The following is a 17,799-nucleotide window of genomic DNA, read 5'->3' as shown; positions in this document are numbered from 1 at the left end:
TAATTTAAGTATGCTCCCTATTTACACTAAAAAAAAAAAAAAAAAAAAGAATACTTTTTAGTAAAATTAGTTGCTCTGTAACATAATTTCATCTTTAACCACTAATCATATGGTAGAGTAAGTTTCATTATTTGTAACTCAAAAACAGGGCACCTCCAAAATGGAGTTACTTTACCTTACACTGAAGAGAGGGCTTTGGCTCTAGTTATATATATTAATAGATACACAGATTGTTGCTAACTTTTATAGCCCTATGGTTTAGCTCAGGGTAAAGACTCATTTGTCTAATTAGAGACCTAGTCATACAGTTTTCTATTTTTATTTTTTCTTCTTAGATTATCAATATTATTTAAAAATAGGGTCTATCTAACGGAAGATAAAGACAAGGAGGGTATTCTAGAAATTAGCAGAAGATTTAATTCTTTGGCACAAACAGCTTACAACAGTTCAAAAATGAAATATTTAATATGTCAAAAGACCAACCTAAAATTTTTCTCCCATAATGAATATATACTAAAGAATAACATTAGAAACCCAACTTAGTTAAGGATATGCATGGAAATAAACCATATATATCACTCCACTTGATAAGTGATAATGTTTTAGTACATATTAGACATAACAGACTCTTTATATAGTATATTTTCCAGGACAATTCCAAAATCAAATACTTTATATCCATAAATACATTCATACTTGTCAAACTATATATACCTAAGTTTGGATGAAATATGATGATAAAGTTATACTCCTGGTCAAATATTTTGACTAAGTGTAGCCTTATTCAAACATAACTCCAATGTTATAATTTGTGATTAATTCAAATTCACATTACATACAGACTTCTGCCTGGCTAGGTTGGTCCAAGAAAACATTTTTGGCACTGTTCATTACATTTTTAAAAAATTAATGTTTAGGGATGCCTGGGTGGCACAGTCAGTTAAGTGTCCAACTCAATTTCGGCTCAGGTTGTGATCTCACGGTTCATGGGTTCAAGCCCTGCATTGGGCTCTGTGCTGATGGTGAGAAGCCTGCTTGGGATTCTGTCTCTCCTTCTCTCTGACCTTCTCCTGCTTGTGTGTGCTCTCTCTCTCTGTCTCAAAATAAACAAACTTAAAAAAAATCATGTTTATTTTCTATTACTAAATAATGGTGGAGGGGAAGCAAGTTTAAAGGCCAAAAACAAAAAAAGGAGAGTACCATTTCAGTTAAAAGCAATTGGATTATTTAACAACATACCCTATTCACTAGACACGAGGATCAATCAGCAACCTACGGCCAGCAAGTCAAATACAGCCCACTGTTTTTGTAAACAGTTTTACTAGAACACAGTCCTATTTGTTTACTTATTATCTATGGCTATTTTCACTTTACAACAGCAGAGCTGACCAACAACATCTAAATATTTACTATCTGGCCCTTTACAGAAAACAATTTGGGGGCCCCTGATCTAGACCTTTTAAGATATAATAGAAAAACTACATTAGTGCTAAATTAAATAACCCTAATTTCCCCTAATTTATGATTTGATATATATGCTGTTAAAGTGCCCTTTATCTGGTCCTATTAAATTAAGGTTTAGTTTTATTGCTGTGTTCACTGAGGTTTCCCTTGTACAAACCACTATACAAGGAAGAAGCTGCGAAGGTTAGCTTTAGATTAGCAAAAACTACTCACTATTCCCATCAGATCTGCTTGTTCCCTGTATTTCTTATATTGCTGTAAAATTACCATTTCGGAGTCACTGTGAGAGGCCTGACCCAGGCTGGGTGCAGGCCCTAGCTCAGAGTGAGACGCTTGATCAAGGGAGAGAAGGGGCTCAATAATGTCATCGTAATCATCTTCCTCTGTATCCCCCTCCCCATCGGCAAAAGTACCTCTAGTCAAGAAATCGGAGCGCGTCCGCGCCATTCGAGCTTTCTTTTTATGGGCCGGTCTGGCAACCTGCTTGACCAAATGATAAAACAAATAACACAACAATGTTTTGTTTTGGTTTTTTTTGGAGACGATGCCAATGAAAGACATCTGAGAGCTCATGAATTTCTTGAAACATCCCTCCACCCCACTGTATCCTCTCTTCTAGAAGTGACAGAGATAACCAAAAGCAATCCATATACATTACTCTGGACAAAACACAAATGGAAGCTAAATCTACACTGTTCTCCATAGCCAAGGAAGACATCTTTCACCGCCATAATATGTCACCAAAGCCACTTGCATAAATTGCCTTCTTTCTTTAAGCAACATCTTTTTTGTAAACATAATCTGGGATTTTAGTCACCATTCCCTCCCTAAAGTACACTTCCCTAAGTATAACAGACTTAACTCATTGCTTCTTTCCCATAAACACTTGGGAGTAAATGCATAAATGAGGTGCTCTACTTATAAGAATAATAATTTCCAAAATAGGTGCATCTATTTTGCATAAGAGAGATAAAATTCAATACTTACCTCTCCTTGGCCCGGCCCAGTTAATTTCACAGGTTTCCAATTTGGTTCATCTTGTTTATGGAGTAGAGGATTTCCACTGTTTAAGGCTTCCTTGTTGACACTTAAGATAAAACAACAGGATTACATTTCAATTCCGAGCAGACATCCCATGGCAACAGTCTTAAAGTACAACATGAAATATAGCCTAACAAGCCAAGTCAAAGAATTCTAGAAAATCACATAAATATTTCCAGATCTTATCCAATTCCTAAAACAACGTATCAATGTTTTTCTGCCTATCCTAATTAACAGCATTATCAAGAATTAACATATGTGACTGAATTAGAAGCCTGTCCCTGATAATCACTGGGTATATTCTACTATGATATATGTTTAAGAATAGTAGCAGCAGAATTAGCTCAAGAAAACAGATGGATTTGATAAGGGAAAATACTACGTCCCCAAATCTTTAAAATTAGTCTTAGAAGGGACCTTTTATTCTAATCATTATAAAATACCTGATAAATAGCTACTAAGTGATGAAGATCCCATTACTTTGTTTTATACTGAGATGGTTCCTCCTGGTTAGCAAATTTCCTTTCTGAAATCCCTCTGTAGCTTTCATCTACTATTTTAGTTTTAAAACTGTTATACAGAACAGTGGGGTGCCTGGGTGGCTCAGTCAGTTAAGCATCCAACTTTGGCTCAGGTCATGACCTCATGGTTCTTAAGTTCAAGCCCCGCATGAGGCTCTGTGCTGTCAGCTCAGAGCCTGGAGCCTACTTTGGATTCTGTGTCTCCCTCACTCTCTCTCCCCCTCTCTCACTCACACTCTGTCTCTCAAAAATAAATAAATGTTAAAAAATTTTTTAACTATTATACAGAACAAAGTCAACACTAGAAGGATAAGAAATTGTTATTAAGTTAAAAGAGGTATGCCATACAGATAGCACAGTGTTAGTTTATGAAAATTTAATTTTGCTTGAATAACCACATGATGTGACTACTGTATCATTAAATTCTGTTACCTACCTTAACTCAGAACCATGAATCTTAAACTTTATCAACATACCATTATCCTCTCCTTAGAACTATAAGCTCACTGAGAATCATACCTTACCTTCCAACATAGTGGTGGGTTTAAAGTACACACTAACTTATGATACAAGTTGGCAGACTAACTGCTCTCATGCAAAATCTTCCATTTAATTTTTATAAGTGAAGACCAAGGGGCCATAAAAGTTATACTGTCCTTTACCCTATGCATAAATCCCTAAACAAACCAAAATAGATGGCAACCTTTCCTAGCTAAAGGCGTCTCAGGTATCTCCCTTTTTGACCAACGCACGATCAAACCTAGCGATCCTAGGCTATCCTAAAAGATTCCCTTTCATCAAAATCTGTCTTGCCACAGTTAAGCCTACTGGCCTTTGATTTATTCTCAAAACAAGGAAACAATGTTTGATAGCATCTGAACACCCTAGCCAACTTTTAAACTCACAGCATTTTCTTTATATTTCTCCATGATTTCTTTTTTGTTCTCTTTCATTAACCAGATGAAGACCACAATGCACTTTATCTATAGAAAGTGCATTTCTTTTCTATAGAAAGAACACTAATCTAAAATTACTTCCTAATCATGAAATCCAATGGTGATTCCTAATCATGAAACTCAAGTTCCATTCCCAGCTATTTCTCTCAGTATGTGATTTTGAACAAGTCATTTCATCTCTATAGGCATAGTGAGCTCATCTATAATAGTGTGGCAACTGGATAAAATAGTTTAGAATTACCAGCATTTGCAATTCTATAAAATGCTAAGGTTTATAGTATTACTTATACAATAAAAGAAGACTTGGGGCGCCTGGGTGGCGCAGTCGGTTAAGCGTCCGACTTCAGCCAGGTCACGATCTCGCGGTCCGTGAGTTCGAGCCCCGCGTCAGGCTCTGGCCTGATGGCTCAGAGCCTGGAGCCTGTTTCCGATTCTGTGTCTCCCTCTCTCTCTGCCCCTCCCCCGTTCATGCTCTGTCTCTCTCTGTCCCCAAAATAAATAAACGTTGAAAAAAAAAAAAAAATTAAAAAAAAAAAAAAAAAAAGAAGACTTAAAGTATGAATTTTATTTAAGCTTTCACAGAAACAACCTAACACATAATCATTTTGAAGATAAATAGATCTTTTATTTATTTATTATTTTTTTTTAACGTTTATTTATTTTTGAGGCAGAGAGAGACAGAGCATGAACGGGGGAGGGGCAGAGAGAGAGGGAGACACAGAATCGGAAGCAGGCTCCAGGCTCTGAGCCATCAGCCCAGAGCCTGACGCGGGGCTCGACCTCACGGACCGCGAGATAGTGACCTGGCTGAAGTCGGACGCTTAACCGACTGTGCCACCCAGGCGCCCCAAGATAAATAGATCTTAATGAGGCAAAGCAAACTAGATCAAGTACCCTTAAGATTGTTTATCTTGGAAAATGACAAAAGTAATTTACAAGGATTCACAAGAATGATTAATGTTTTTGAAATCTATAAGTAAGCCTTTCACCGAACTGATTCATGGATCCAACAACTACACAAACATACAACACACACACCTCCCATCACTAAACTTAATCAGAATGACAGGAAATAATGTTTTTAACACTCTGATGGGCTTATATATGCTTATACAAAGTCTTTGAACTTTTGGGGAATCTCTAGGTTAATGGGCAGGTATAGGACCTCAAGCTGTCATTTAGTCCAACTGCGTTTCATAATACCATACAGAAACCCCTAATGGAAAAAAAAATACCAATGATTTTTTGCTCGTATTTACAAAGAGTTTCTATAAAATCTGTATGTAATTTTAAAGACAAAAATATTTAAAAGCTCAAGCTATGATAAGAGAGAAAAGGTTATTTTCATAGTTAATGTGAAATTCAATTTTTTTTAGCTCTAAGATATATACCCTCCTTTCATTTAAACACTGACATTCTTGTGGCACCGTGGTGGCTCAGTTGGTTGAGCATCTGACTCTTGATTTTGGCTCAGGTCACGATCTCATGGTTGTGATATCAAGCCCCATGTTGGGCTCCACATTTACACAGAGTGTGGAACTTGCTTGAGATTCTCTCTCTCCCTCTCTGCGCCCCCCCCCCACCTTGTCCGCTCGCTCTCTCTCTCTCAAAAAATATTTAAAAACAAAACACTGACATTGTCCCAGGAGAACTGAAAGAATCCACTATTACAACAAAGACTTAATAAAATTTCTTAAATTTTATCATCTTTGTTTTTATGTTCCACTTAAAAAGTGCTTTTCTCATGATGACCACAAGTTAAGAAAACTTAAAAGTATAAAGAACTTCCACTCATATGAGGCATCCACTTAAGTAGTCAAACTCTTAGAAACAAAGTAGAATGGTGGTCACAAGGAGGGACGCCTGGGTGACTTAGCCAGTTGAGTGTCCAACTCTTGGTTTCAGCCCAAGTCATGATCCAAGAGTTGTGGGATTAAGCCACATTGGGCTCAGTGCTGAACAAGGAGACTGCTTGAGATTCTCTCTCTCTCTCTCTCTCTCTCTCTCTCTCTCTCTCTCTCCTCCTGCCCCTCTCCCCTGCTTTCAAGTACACATGCACACTCTCTCAAAATAAAAAAGAAAAGAAAAAGAAAAACAAAAGAAAAGAAAAGAAAAGAAAAAAGAAAAATGGTGGTTACCAGGGGCTTGGAGTAAGGGGAAAGGGCTGGTTGCTGTTTGATAGGTAATAGAGTTTCTTTTGCAAGATGAAAAAGTTCTAGAGATCCACTGTACAACAATGTGCATATAGTTAACACTACTGTCGTATGTAATTAAGAATGGTTAAGATAGTAAATTTTATTCTTTTTGTGTTTTTTACTACACACCAAAAATGTATAAAGTACTCAGTGAAGACCCAATAGGCCAAGAGCTGGGACAAAGTACATTAACTTTAAAGTGTGACAATAAAAACCTGGACTTGTCTCACATGAAAAATCTAAGACAACCAGCATTTGCCGAATGCCTAGCCTACTATGTTTATAGGCACTGTATTGACCTTCACAAATGCTTTCTCACTTAATGAGGAGAAACCAAAAAACTCCATCTATGCTTAGTCAAAGATTCCTATGGTATAATTATATCCAATTTCAGGAACCCTGCTAGAGTCAACATTAAGGGAATTTTTTTACACAGAGAAAATGGCTCATTTTGGCAGCACCCATACAAATAGTTGAGGTAGATTAAAGCAACTTAGCAAAATTCTCCAAAACGTTTCCCATTTACACAGAAAATAAATATCATTTCACTTACAGGGAAATACTTATATTGTCCTTTGGTGTGAAGAAAATGACCCTAGTAGTTCCATCTCTGGAAGGGCCATCAGATTTGTGGATGTAAGACTGAGCTGGCCTATGATGCTCTCTTTTGGAAACACGATTATTAGAAAGTTTACAGGCTACATTCATTTGGGTACACATTCTGTCTGTCTTGGATAATTCCTTGGTAGTAGCAGATTGGTATGGGCCTCCTTTCCTTTCAAAGAATAAGGTGACAGGTCGGTCCTTCTGGGACAGGTGAGCAGAAGCGCTGTCTTTTGGAAGAACTGCATCTTTTACAGTTACTAATGGAGGCCCTAGTACACTGGGTTCTTCCTTATTTGGGGTATTCAGAATGAGGAGAGAGGACGGCCTCTCTACTCTTTGTTTTGATGGATGGAAAGATGGTGCCAGGAACAACTCCCCAGTTCGTGGCTTTTCAATGGTCTTGAAGGCTTTACGCTCCTTCTCTAAAATATCTGTTTGCTGACGAATCTGTTCCATCATCTCTTTTTCATTCTGCTGCTGCAAATGCTTTTGCCTTTCTTCCTTCTCAGTGTTTAGCTTTTCTAACTTCTTCAGCACAGTATTAGAAGAATCTGTATTCAAAGACATGACAACTTGATTTTCTCCGGAGGAGTGGTACTTTCTGGCTTCCCTACTGATATCCAAAGTAAGAGCTGAAAGTGTTTCTTCACTTTCTAATAGCTTGTTTCTCTGGATACCTGTGTCTAGTTGGGAACTTGTTTTCAGTGGATCTTGTTGAGGAATATAAAAAAATGTAGGCAGACTATTTGAAATAAAGGGGTCTCTCAGCTGTGGCTTACAGGTAATAGATTCAGAACTGCAAACCAATTTTTCCTTCACAGTCCCATTCTTCAAATGCACTGAGTCAGAGGGTGTTCCCTTTTCAATCATGGTATAGTTAGTCTCACTTGAGGAACTGAGGGCATTGTCCTGTGAATCAAATTTTGGACTGCTAGATATTTTAGGTGACAGACTCTGCAAGTCTCCTTCATCTAATATTATGGACTCAAGTTTGCTCTTCTGACTTTCCTCACAGCTCAGATGTTCCAAACTTCCTTGAGAGCTTTCACTGTCCGGTGTACCCTGTAGAGACTGAAGACCTTCAGGCATCAGTTCTGTAGACCATCTACGTTCCTCTGAAGGAGACATGCCACCAAGAGAACGAACTTTTAGCAATTCTAAACTGAATATAGCTTGCTCTAGTTCTCTCATTCTCCGACTTTCTCTTTTGGCCCGACCTACTTTTTTCTGGTGGAGATCCTCTAAGGACTTAGGTCTCTCTCTTACAATCACTTCTTCCTGCAAGTCCACACCACTTTGGCTTCTGGCTCTCTCCTGTTGCTTGTTTGGGGACTCTTTCAAGCAGTCCATTGAACTCTCCTGGCTAATTCGATTACTCTCTATCACAGATTTACATTCCTCTATAGCTTTCACTCTGTTGTCAAAGGAACAATCCTCCCATTCTGAAGGGTCTGAGCCCTGAATTTCCAGAGCTCCATATGGCTCAGGATCTGCCAATCCAAATTCTAGTTTTGCTTCTTTCAGTCTTTGTTCTTTTAAAACTTTAAATCTATATAACAACAGGAAAAAAAAAATGGGTTAGAAAGATTTTTTAGTTACTACTGGAGAGAATACACTTTACTGAGAATTTAAGAAATAATTTGAAAGTTTCAAAATTTTCTTCTTTTTTTTTTTTTTTTTTTTTTTTAAATTTTTTTTTCAATGTTTATTTATTTTTGGGACAGAGAGAGACAGAGCATGAACAGGGGAGGGTCAGAGAGAGAGGGAGACACAGAATCGGAAACAGGCTCCAGGCTCTGAGCCATCAACCCAGAGCCTGACGCGGGGCTCGAACTCACAGACCGCGAGATCGTGACCTGGCTGAAGTCGGACGCTTAACCAACTGCGCCACCCAGGCGCCCCCAAAATTTTCTTCTTAAACTAACTTGGATGCACATTTCATGATTCTATTTCTATGAGTGAGATACTTTATTAAGTACATTAATCCTAATAGGGCATCCTAGTCAAAACATAAATTAACTCAGAAGTAAAGCTCTCATTTTAAAAATAACTTTATTTTAAGGTAAACCTTAATAATGAAATTAAAGTTTCTGAAGATAAAAACAACTGAATATTGCCAAATTTTAAAGACTCAACCTAATGTAAAATCAATTCTTAGTGGTTGTAACTGTAGACCATGTAGGTTTTCAATCCAATTTAATTCAATAAGTATCTGTTTAGCTTCTTTTAGAGACCATACAATGTGGGTTAAAACCACTAGGAACATCACAGCCTAGTGGAGAAGACGAAATTGTACATAACCAATTCTAATACAAGTTAGGCAAGTGTTAAGAGCAAAGATATAAACAAAATAGCTGAAAAGGAGTAAGTATCATAACAATACAGATTACCTTTGTCTTGCTCTGAATCCTCTACATATTGATTGCAAAAGGATAATTTTGCTCCTTTGTTCTTGATACCTCTTACTTTCCCTGTAGCCTTTCCATCTTGCCTGAATACAGACAGCAGCCATGTGCCTCTGCCTATAGCATTCCTTCCATCTCTGCTGGATGATGATGGCTGCAGTCCGGAGCTCCAAATACCGCTGCCTCTCCACATGAGCACGCCAGGAAGACTGGAGAAGCGTGGCTGCACTAGCCAAAACTAAAGCATCCTTCTGCACAGCTACATTTTTGGCTTGCTTCTGATTTAGATAATTCCTCCAGAATCGCTGTGAGGAAGACAAAACAACAGAAATGGCTGTCATATCTTATGCCACATTTTCACAGAAAAAAGAAAAAAAATAAATTTATTGTGTTGTAATTAGAGATTAAATGGCTAAATAGCTAAATTGCGCCTGATTAAAGTGAAAAAAAAAAAAAGCTTTCTTTTCCAGATATGCTTGGCTAAAACAATTCTTAGAGAATATAACCTCGATGAAGTTAATTATAGAACTTAAAATAATTTAAAAGTTTTTGATGCTTTAACAAATTACATTATCTTCTTGGGCTATAGTTTTGCCAATATTAATGGGTTTAAGGTCAACATGCACATGTTTCAAAGATAAATATTCTAAAAATTTTCTTGTATTAAAAGAAAAGGGCCTATGGAGGAGAACAGAACGGTCATCATATAAATCAGTGAAGGAAAAAATAAAACAGATAAAATATGAAATAAGATACCTATCATCCAAGAGGAGTACAGAGCAAGAGCAATGTATATATAACTCTCAAATATCACTCAGGAAACAATCAAATAAAAATAACTAAGGCAACAAAAATTAAGGCACATAATTCCTTTGCCCCTAACCATAGTGTACAAGACATTACAGCTATAAATTCAATTTAATTTAACTTCAACTCCATTGATGTTTATCAATGGTCTATTAGTATATGCCAGGTAATCTTTTAGATGCTATGAACATTTCAAAAATGAATAGGACACATTCTCATCAATGAAGAAGTTTATATTCTTATTCAAATGTTTCACAGTAAAATTCTAGTTACTAAAATAAAAGCCAAATAAACTAGCAAATCTCATGCAAGAAATCCTTTACTTCCCACCTGGATAATGATGCATGCCTGTCTCAGGTGGAGGAAATGCTGCCTACACAGCAGGACCCTGAACCATCGCTGCAACAATATGATTCTGCGCAGCACCTCTTGGTGAAGCAGATCTTGTAGGTGCTGACGTTCCTGCTCCTTTAGGAACACCTACCAAAAAGAAGAAAGATGAGGAATACAGCTTATGAAGAAATGAGAAATTTATTTCATGAATCATCTTTTTGTGGTAAGCTTCTTTTTTTTTTTTAATTTTTTTTTTTTTAACGTTTATTTACTTTTGAGACAGAGAGAGACAGAGCATGAACGGGGGAGGGTCAGAGAGAGAGTGGGAGACACAGAATCTGAAACAAGCTCCAGGCTCTGAGCTGTCAGCACAGAGCCCAACGCAGGGCTTGAACTCACGAACCGTGAGATCATGACCTGAGCCGAAGTCGGATGCTTAACCGACTGAGTCACCCAGGCGCCCCTCTGTGGTAAGCTTCTTTAGAGAAGAATACAGTGGAAGAAATGAAAAGCAGTACTGATAAATATTTCTATCAATATATCCAAAGAAGTCATTCTCAAATTAAAAAAAAAAATAGCCATTAGAATATAGAAAGAGACATTAGAACATAGAAGGGGAAATGAAACAGTGAACACGAATACAAAATTCCCAGTTTTAGAGATTCACTGCCATCATGAACCACTTGTACCACTGGTAAAAGGTCATACTGGTCAAGGATGTTAGGGTGGGGGATGATCATAATATGAATAAACCAATAAAAACAGTCTTTTTGAAACCCAGTATGCATCAAAGGCTTCTTGCTACCCAAAGCTATTAATCAATTTATTTACTATTTCATGCCATTAATAAATCTTTAGGGGTTTAGGAGGAAACAAATATAACTTAAACATAGTCGCTCTGAAAACAGAATTTGCACTTCACCCTTAAAAGCAGGTAGATATTAAAACCTACATATATCTTTAAGGTGTACAATGTGACATTTTGATGTATGTATACATTATGAAGTAATTACCATCAACTAATTGATATCCATCACCTCCCCCTTCTGTCAAAAATTTAACACTATTTTAAAAAAGAAGAGATATTAGATACACAAATAGGAAAACAGTAAACTGTAAGGCAAAAGACAGAGGGCTCTACCTAAGCAAAACAAGGAGCAGGAAATAATAACAAATGTACATGTACATGGCAGCATGTACAGGAGACAACTGAATAATCTTCATAAAGAAAATATTAAATGATATGAAGTCACAATATGGAGGTTCTTGAAGAAGAGAAAGATGTTTGAATTTAACGGGAGGTTATCAGGTGATTATTATTGAGCAGAAAGTCAACATAAAAGAAAAGTATATTAAGATGATGGTTTTGATACTATGGGTAGAGTGACTTAAATGGAATGACAAATAGACTGAAATCGGATGAGGAATTACTGTAAGAGAACTATAACTGAGAGCAAAGGAACAGACTAAAATGCCAGCAGTAGGAATGAAGAAAAGGGGCATGACGTGAGAATCATTTGTGAGAAGACACAGAACTTTGTAAAAGGATTAAGGTGAAGGGTCAGGCCAAATAGCATTACAGTTTTTAGCCTAAGAACCTAGAAGAAGGATGAGAGAGAAAAGAATAGATGAAAATTAAGGACAGTAGGGTAATTTGGATAAGGTCACTTTGGGCAAGTTGAGTTGAAGATTACAGTAGAATACCTAGGGAGTCATTGTTTTTAGGCAGATAAAAAACCTTAAGCAGACCTAGAGCACTGGCCAGAAGCTCTTTGGTTAATACTGACTGTATTAAGTAAAAATCTTGGCTTAATCAATTTCCTTATGATAACTGGTACAGTATCTTTTTCAGAAATGTTCTCTGGGGAAAAGATGTTCAGCGTCGCTCCTTATCAGGGAAATACAAATCAAAACCACACTCAGGTATCACCTCACGCCAGTCAGAGTGGCCAAAATGAACAAATCAGGAGACTATAGATGCTGGAGAGGATGTGGAGAAACGGGAACCCTCTTGCACTGTTGGTGGGAATGCAAATTGGTGCAGCCGCTCTGGAAAGCAGTGTGGAGGTTCCTCAGAAAATTAAAAATAGACCTACCCTATGACCCAGCAATAGCACTGCTAGGAATTTATCCAAGGGATACAGGAGTACTGATGCATAGGGGCACTGTACCCCAATGTTCATAGCAGCACTCTCAACAATAGCCAAATTATGGAAAGAGCCTAAATGTCCATCAATTGATGAATGGATAAAGAAATTGTGGTTTATATACACAATGGAATACTACGTGGCAATGAGAAAAAATGAAATATGGCCTTTTGTAGCAACGTGGATGGAACTGGAGAGTGTGATGCTAAGTGAAATAAGCCATACAGAGAAAGACAGATACCATATGGTTTCACTCTTATGTGGATCCTGAGAAACTTAACAGGAACCCATGGGGGAGGGGGAGGAAAAAAGAAAAAAAAAAAAAAAAAAAAAAAAAAAAAAGAGGGTAGAGTGGGAGAGAGCCAAAGCATAAGAGACTGTTAAAAACTGAGAACAAACTGAGGGTTGATGGGGGGTGGGAGGGAGGAGAGGGTGGGTGATGGGTATTGAGGAGGGCACCTTTTGGGATGAGCACTGGGTGTTGTATGGAAACCACTTTGACAATAAATTTCATATAATAAAAAAAAAAAAAAAGAAATGTTCTCTGGGGCAAAGATCGCCATTATTATCTAAATATAAAAATTCACTCAAATTTGACAAGAAGTGTATATATTATATTTACCATGGATTTTCCAACTTGATAGTTATCTGAATTAAGATTTATTTTCCTGAAGAAATCCTGAATGTTAAATTTGGATGGAATAATATTTCGGGGAAGAAGTACATGGAAGTGGCTCACAAAATCCTGAAAAATGAAAAGAAAAATGTTGTAAAATCACAAGAAAATTATAAACATGTCTAAACTATGTGTAAAATGTAAACAAGGGTCTAAATTAGCTAGCTGTCCTTTTATTGATCCTTTTCTCATCTTCTAAACAGACTGAAACCAAGAAAGTATTTAATTAAAAAAACTACAAAACAGTTAATTTGTAAAATGGGGGTGGGGTGGAGAGAAGATAGTGAGTTCTACATATTTTGTTATCAAAAGGGAATGGAAGAAGAAAAAAGCAGAAACTATCCCTTTTGAGAAAATTGTGTTAAAGACCAAAGAAAAAGTTATTTAATAAGAATTGAAATTTTTAGCAAAAAAACATGCAAAGGTGTCAGCTATTACAGGGTATAACTGAGAACAAAGCGTTCCCACCCAGAAACAGCAAAGAATCTGTTCAGCTGTTGAAAAGCTTCAACATAATTTCCATACCCATGGCAGCAGTAGCTGATGAGAATAACTGTGAACCTTGCTGGCAGCTTACTATAAAAGAAAATCTTGCTGAGAAAACTTTACATAAACCTAAATAGAATCTTCTCTTGAACCAGGTAGCTCTGATTGAACTATTTCCATTGCTGGAGTAATCAGCAGGAGGAACTACTATGTGACAAGTAAACTTAGTATTAGTAAACATTCAGATCAAATGAGAATAGCCAGGAAATGGATTCGATTACAACACATAAGATTGCTGCCATTCAATGGAAGTGAGTACTTTCTATCACTCTTCAATTCTGTATACAAAAGATGGAATGGAAAGGAAGAAATAAGAGAAATAAACAAGTGAGCCCCAAATGAAAAACAAGACACAGGAATCACTTAATTATGTGTATATAAATTTAAATATCACTATAAAAGCATAACCTGGAAAGAATATTTGCAGCTGTATCCAGATTGGCGAATTCGAACTGTCTCTAGCATCCCAGTGTACCGAAGCTGTCGAAGTACCAAAGCATCGTTGAACCTTAATGGCAGCTAAATCAAAGCAAATGGAAAAAAAACAGATTAACCCGGAAGAAGAGATCTCCAAATTAATGTTTTCCTCATAAGTATAGTCAACTTTTGAGTATCTAAAAATTGGAGATTGTCAGGTTAAGACACAACAGAGGTGACAGGAAAAACCACCTCCTCAGCTGGTAGCTTCAGAAAAGTTCTAAATGCCTGACCCTAGGGAAAAGGGAGAAACCAAGCTTCCAGCTTCTCTCTAGTTGTAGAGGGAGAGGACCTTCAAAGCTAAAAAGGAATGTAGTTACCCACCGGAGGAGCAGACTAGTCTAGTCCCTATAAAAATCTGTAACAAGATTCATCTACATATATGTAGTCAAGAGTGTCTGTATTTTTGTTTTTAATTAAGATTTCTCTCTATAATTTCAATCAGAAACCACCCACTCCACTCTACCAGTTGCCTTGGTTAATGGAGAGCTGACAGATTCTTCATTTAATGACTAGTACAAGGTTAAGAGCAGTTTTTTCTCTGAACACTTTTTGCTAGTGATACCGGTAGGATACAATGAAAAACAAAAAATTCCTACAGTCCCTGAGAACTGACCTCCTCAATGCACAAGCATTGATAAGGAAGAAGCTAATGGGAGGCAGTCACTCATCACCAGTCACAACACCCTGTCACTTGTAGGTATCTCAGTAGGCATGTTTTCCGATATTCAAAAGATATATTTGGATATTCTGATATTTCTCCCTATTCTCTAAATACTATTTTCAATGATCCGCAAAGGCAATCCCAAACATTTTCCTGCAGGGAAATGGGGCATACCAGCTATCAAAGAAAAAAAAATCAAATATGCAACTTATGTTAATAATAGTCAATGTTTATTTAGTACTTATTCTGTGCCCTGAAATACTTCATTAATTGAACTCTCTGTATAACAAGGTCTTCATTAATAATAAGGACTCAAAGGTTCTATTTAACTGTAAATAAAAAGGTGTCCTTTTTTGTTACTATAAAAGAACAGCTAACATTTACTGAACAATTAGTATGGGCCAGTAACATTTTAAGTACTTCGCAGGTAGTGACTCAGGTGTACTAGTTCCAAAACACTATGAGTCTGGTCCTATAATTATAGTATATTCTTACAAAGATGAAAACTTTTAAAAGTCACAGAAATGGTTAAGTTCACAAAGCTTGTAAACAGCAGTTGAAGACTGCTTCCTAAAAATTAAGAAAGATGGACACGATTCATACTATACATTTATAGTACTATAGAACTACACATTTTTAGCTGTTCAGCCTAGGAACTATATTTTCCTATGATGAACATAAAGGAGTATGACAAATGTTTATATTTATTAGGTATATTCTGCAAAGCTGTAATTAGGAGACCTATTATCGAAAGCAGAAGGAATCAAGAATGTCCACAGTACGTTCCTTATTTTACAGAGGCAAAAAGCTCTAAACAAATTCTTTAAGAATGACAGGTTATATACAAACAAGAAAGATTAATCTCAGGGTAACAAAAGTTGCATAAAACTCTTTTTTATGATGGAATTTCAAAACATATTTGCTTCTCAGATTCTAGGAAACACTGAATCAAGTGCATGTAAACACGGAATAGGCAAGTAAATACAGAAAATAAAAGGATATCCACAGAAAATACAGAACCTGGTTTTCCTTAAAAAGATTATAGATAGCTCTTCCCTACCACTTGCTCTCCTTAAAAAAAAAAAAAAAAAATGTAAAGCCTGATTTGAAGTAAGCTGAGCTAGACGCTCTCATTTACAGGACATTTTTACCTTTTCAGCATTAGAGCGAATGCATTTCACAAAATATGGTTCTGCTTGACCAAGTGTCTCCATCAGTTTGCTTAATGAGGCCTGCAATACAAAGCAATGTAATTAGCATTTTCTCCCATTCCAAACTGGCAGGAAATAATTTATAGGTACAAAAAATAATGTTGGCAAACTATGCAGAAACGATTGGTATACACAGGAATAGCTTTCTTTCTGAAAAGCAAATTTATTTCCATACTGATTAAGGGTAATTTAGTAATTTAAGGATGGTAGTTTAATCTTAAAGCTGATAACTTCGCAATAGTAAATACTGCATATATATTACAGAATAACCTCCTAATTCTAGACTTTTCTTCACATTTCATGAAGCAATTTATTCAAACTCATGCATTCCTAGAACAACTTGGAAAATCATCCAGTAGGGTATCCACTAGCTAATATTCTCCCACTTTCAGTGTTCATGTCAGTGATATCTCCTCTTTCATTCTTAATATGATAATTTGTAGTTTACCTTTTTTCCTGGCTAGTCTAGCTAGAAGTTTATAATTTTTTTATGTTTTCAAAGAACCAGCTTTTTGGTTTCGTTGATTTTTTTCTATTATTTTTCTGTTTTCAATTTCATTGACTTCTTTTATCTTTATCATTTCATTCCATCTGCTTGCTTTGGGTTTAATATATTTTTCTTTGGCTAGGTTCCTGAAGTAGTAGTTTACATTACTGACTTGAGACCTTTCTCATTTCATTAAAAGCATTTAATGTTATCAATGAACCCTGGAGCACTGCTTTAGTTGCACTGCACAAACTTTGATATTTTCATTTCATTTAAAATATTTTTAAAATCTTCCTCCTTCTTTGACTCATGTATTATTTAGATGTCTGCTTTTTATTTTCCAAATACCTGGGGGTTGTTATCTTTCCTTTATTGATTTCTAGTTTCATTCCATCTTATGCTCAGATAACATATTTTGTTTTTTAGTATTCCATCTATTGATTTCTCTGTTATATTTCTTTGTAGTATTTTTCAGTGGCTACTCTAAGGATTACAATATGCAAACCTAACTTGTCATAGTCTACTTAGGGTTAATATTTTATGACTTCAAGTAAAACTTAAAAGCCTTACAACCATATAGACTCCTATTAGTACCATCATATATAAGCAACATACAACTTTTTTACTTTTAAGTGTTCTTTTTACTTGTATATGCTATTGTAGTACAAGATACATAAAATAAAATGCTTAAATCATAAGTATACAGTCTGATGAATTTTCACAAAGGGAATACATTCTTACAACCAAAGCCCAAATCATTAAACAAAACATTACCAGAAATTCAGAAGCCCTTCTATCCCATCCCATTTAATTTAGCAAGGTCACTGTACATAAATTACCTACCTCCACACCTGAACCAAGGGTAACCATTACCCTAATCTCTAAGATGGCAACTTAGTTTTGTCTGCTATATGAGTTCATATAAAAAAAAAAGATATACTAGGTACTAGCTTGTATTTGTTGCATATATTATGTACATTTTCAGTGCTATATAGTAATGATTCATTATATGACTATACCACAATTAAATAATCCATTTAAGGTAGATATTTGTTTGTTTCAGTTTGGGCTGTTATAAATAAAGTTGCTGTGGACATTCTTCAACATATCTTTTAGCTATTTCCAAATACCTGCATCAGTTTATATTTCAATAGAAGTGTATAAAAGTTCTTCTGGTTGCTCCACATCCCCACTAACACTTTGTATAATCAGTCTTTTTTTATTTCAGCCATGCTGGCAAGTGTGTAGTTAATTTGCATTTCT

The 17,799-nt window shown here is 36.1% G+C and overlaps 1 protein-coding gene across 14 annotated transcripts in view; it reads right to left on the bottom strand.

Moving 5' to 3' along the window:
• The window catches only part of MYO9A (myosin IXA), a 284,985-nt gene that overhangs the window by 100,662 nt on the left and 166,524 nt on the right, over window positions 1-17,799 (bottom strand). For 7 of the 14 annotated variants that reach the window (XM_045449212.1, XM_045449210.1, XM_045449214.1 and 4 more), the window contains 8 exons: window positions 15,990-16,070; window positions 14,106-14,216; window positions 13,098-13,220; window positions 10,326-10,475; window positions 9,174-9,493; window positions 6,731-8,332; window positions 2,452-2,551; window positions 1,732-1,947 (listed from right to left, as the gene is read on the bottom strand). In XM_045449212.1, coding sequence (XP_045305168.1) covers window positions 1,732-1,947; window positions 2,452-2,551; window positions 6,731-8,332; window positions 9,174-9,493; window positions 10,326-10,475; window positions 13,098-13,220; window positions 14,106-14,216; window positions 15,990-16,070 — 2,703 coding nt within the window. The remainder of the gene's footprint in view (window positions 1-1,731; window positions 1,948-2,451; window positions 2,552-6,730; window positions 8,333-9,173; window positions 9,494-10,325; window positions 10,476-13,097; window positions 13,221-14,105; window positions 14,217-15,989; window positions 16,071-17,799) is intronic. The other 7 variants (XM_045449213.1, XM_045449216.1, XM_045449219.1 and 4 more) reach the window with 2 other exon arrangements.

Source organism: Leopardus geoffroyi, chromosome B3 (genome assembly GCF_018350155.1).
Source record: "Leopardus geoffroyi isolate Oge1 chromosome B3, O.geoffroyi_Oge1_pat1.0, whole genome shotgun sequence".
NCBI classification, from domain to species: domain Eukaryota; kingdom Metazoa; phylum Chordata; class Mammalia; order Carnivora; family Felidae; genus Leopardus; species Leopardus geoffroyi.
Note: the sequence above shows the minus strand (reverse complement) of the source record. Positions and strands in the feature narration are given on the sequence as shown.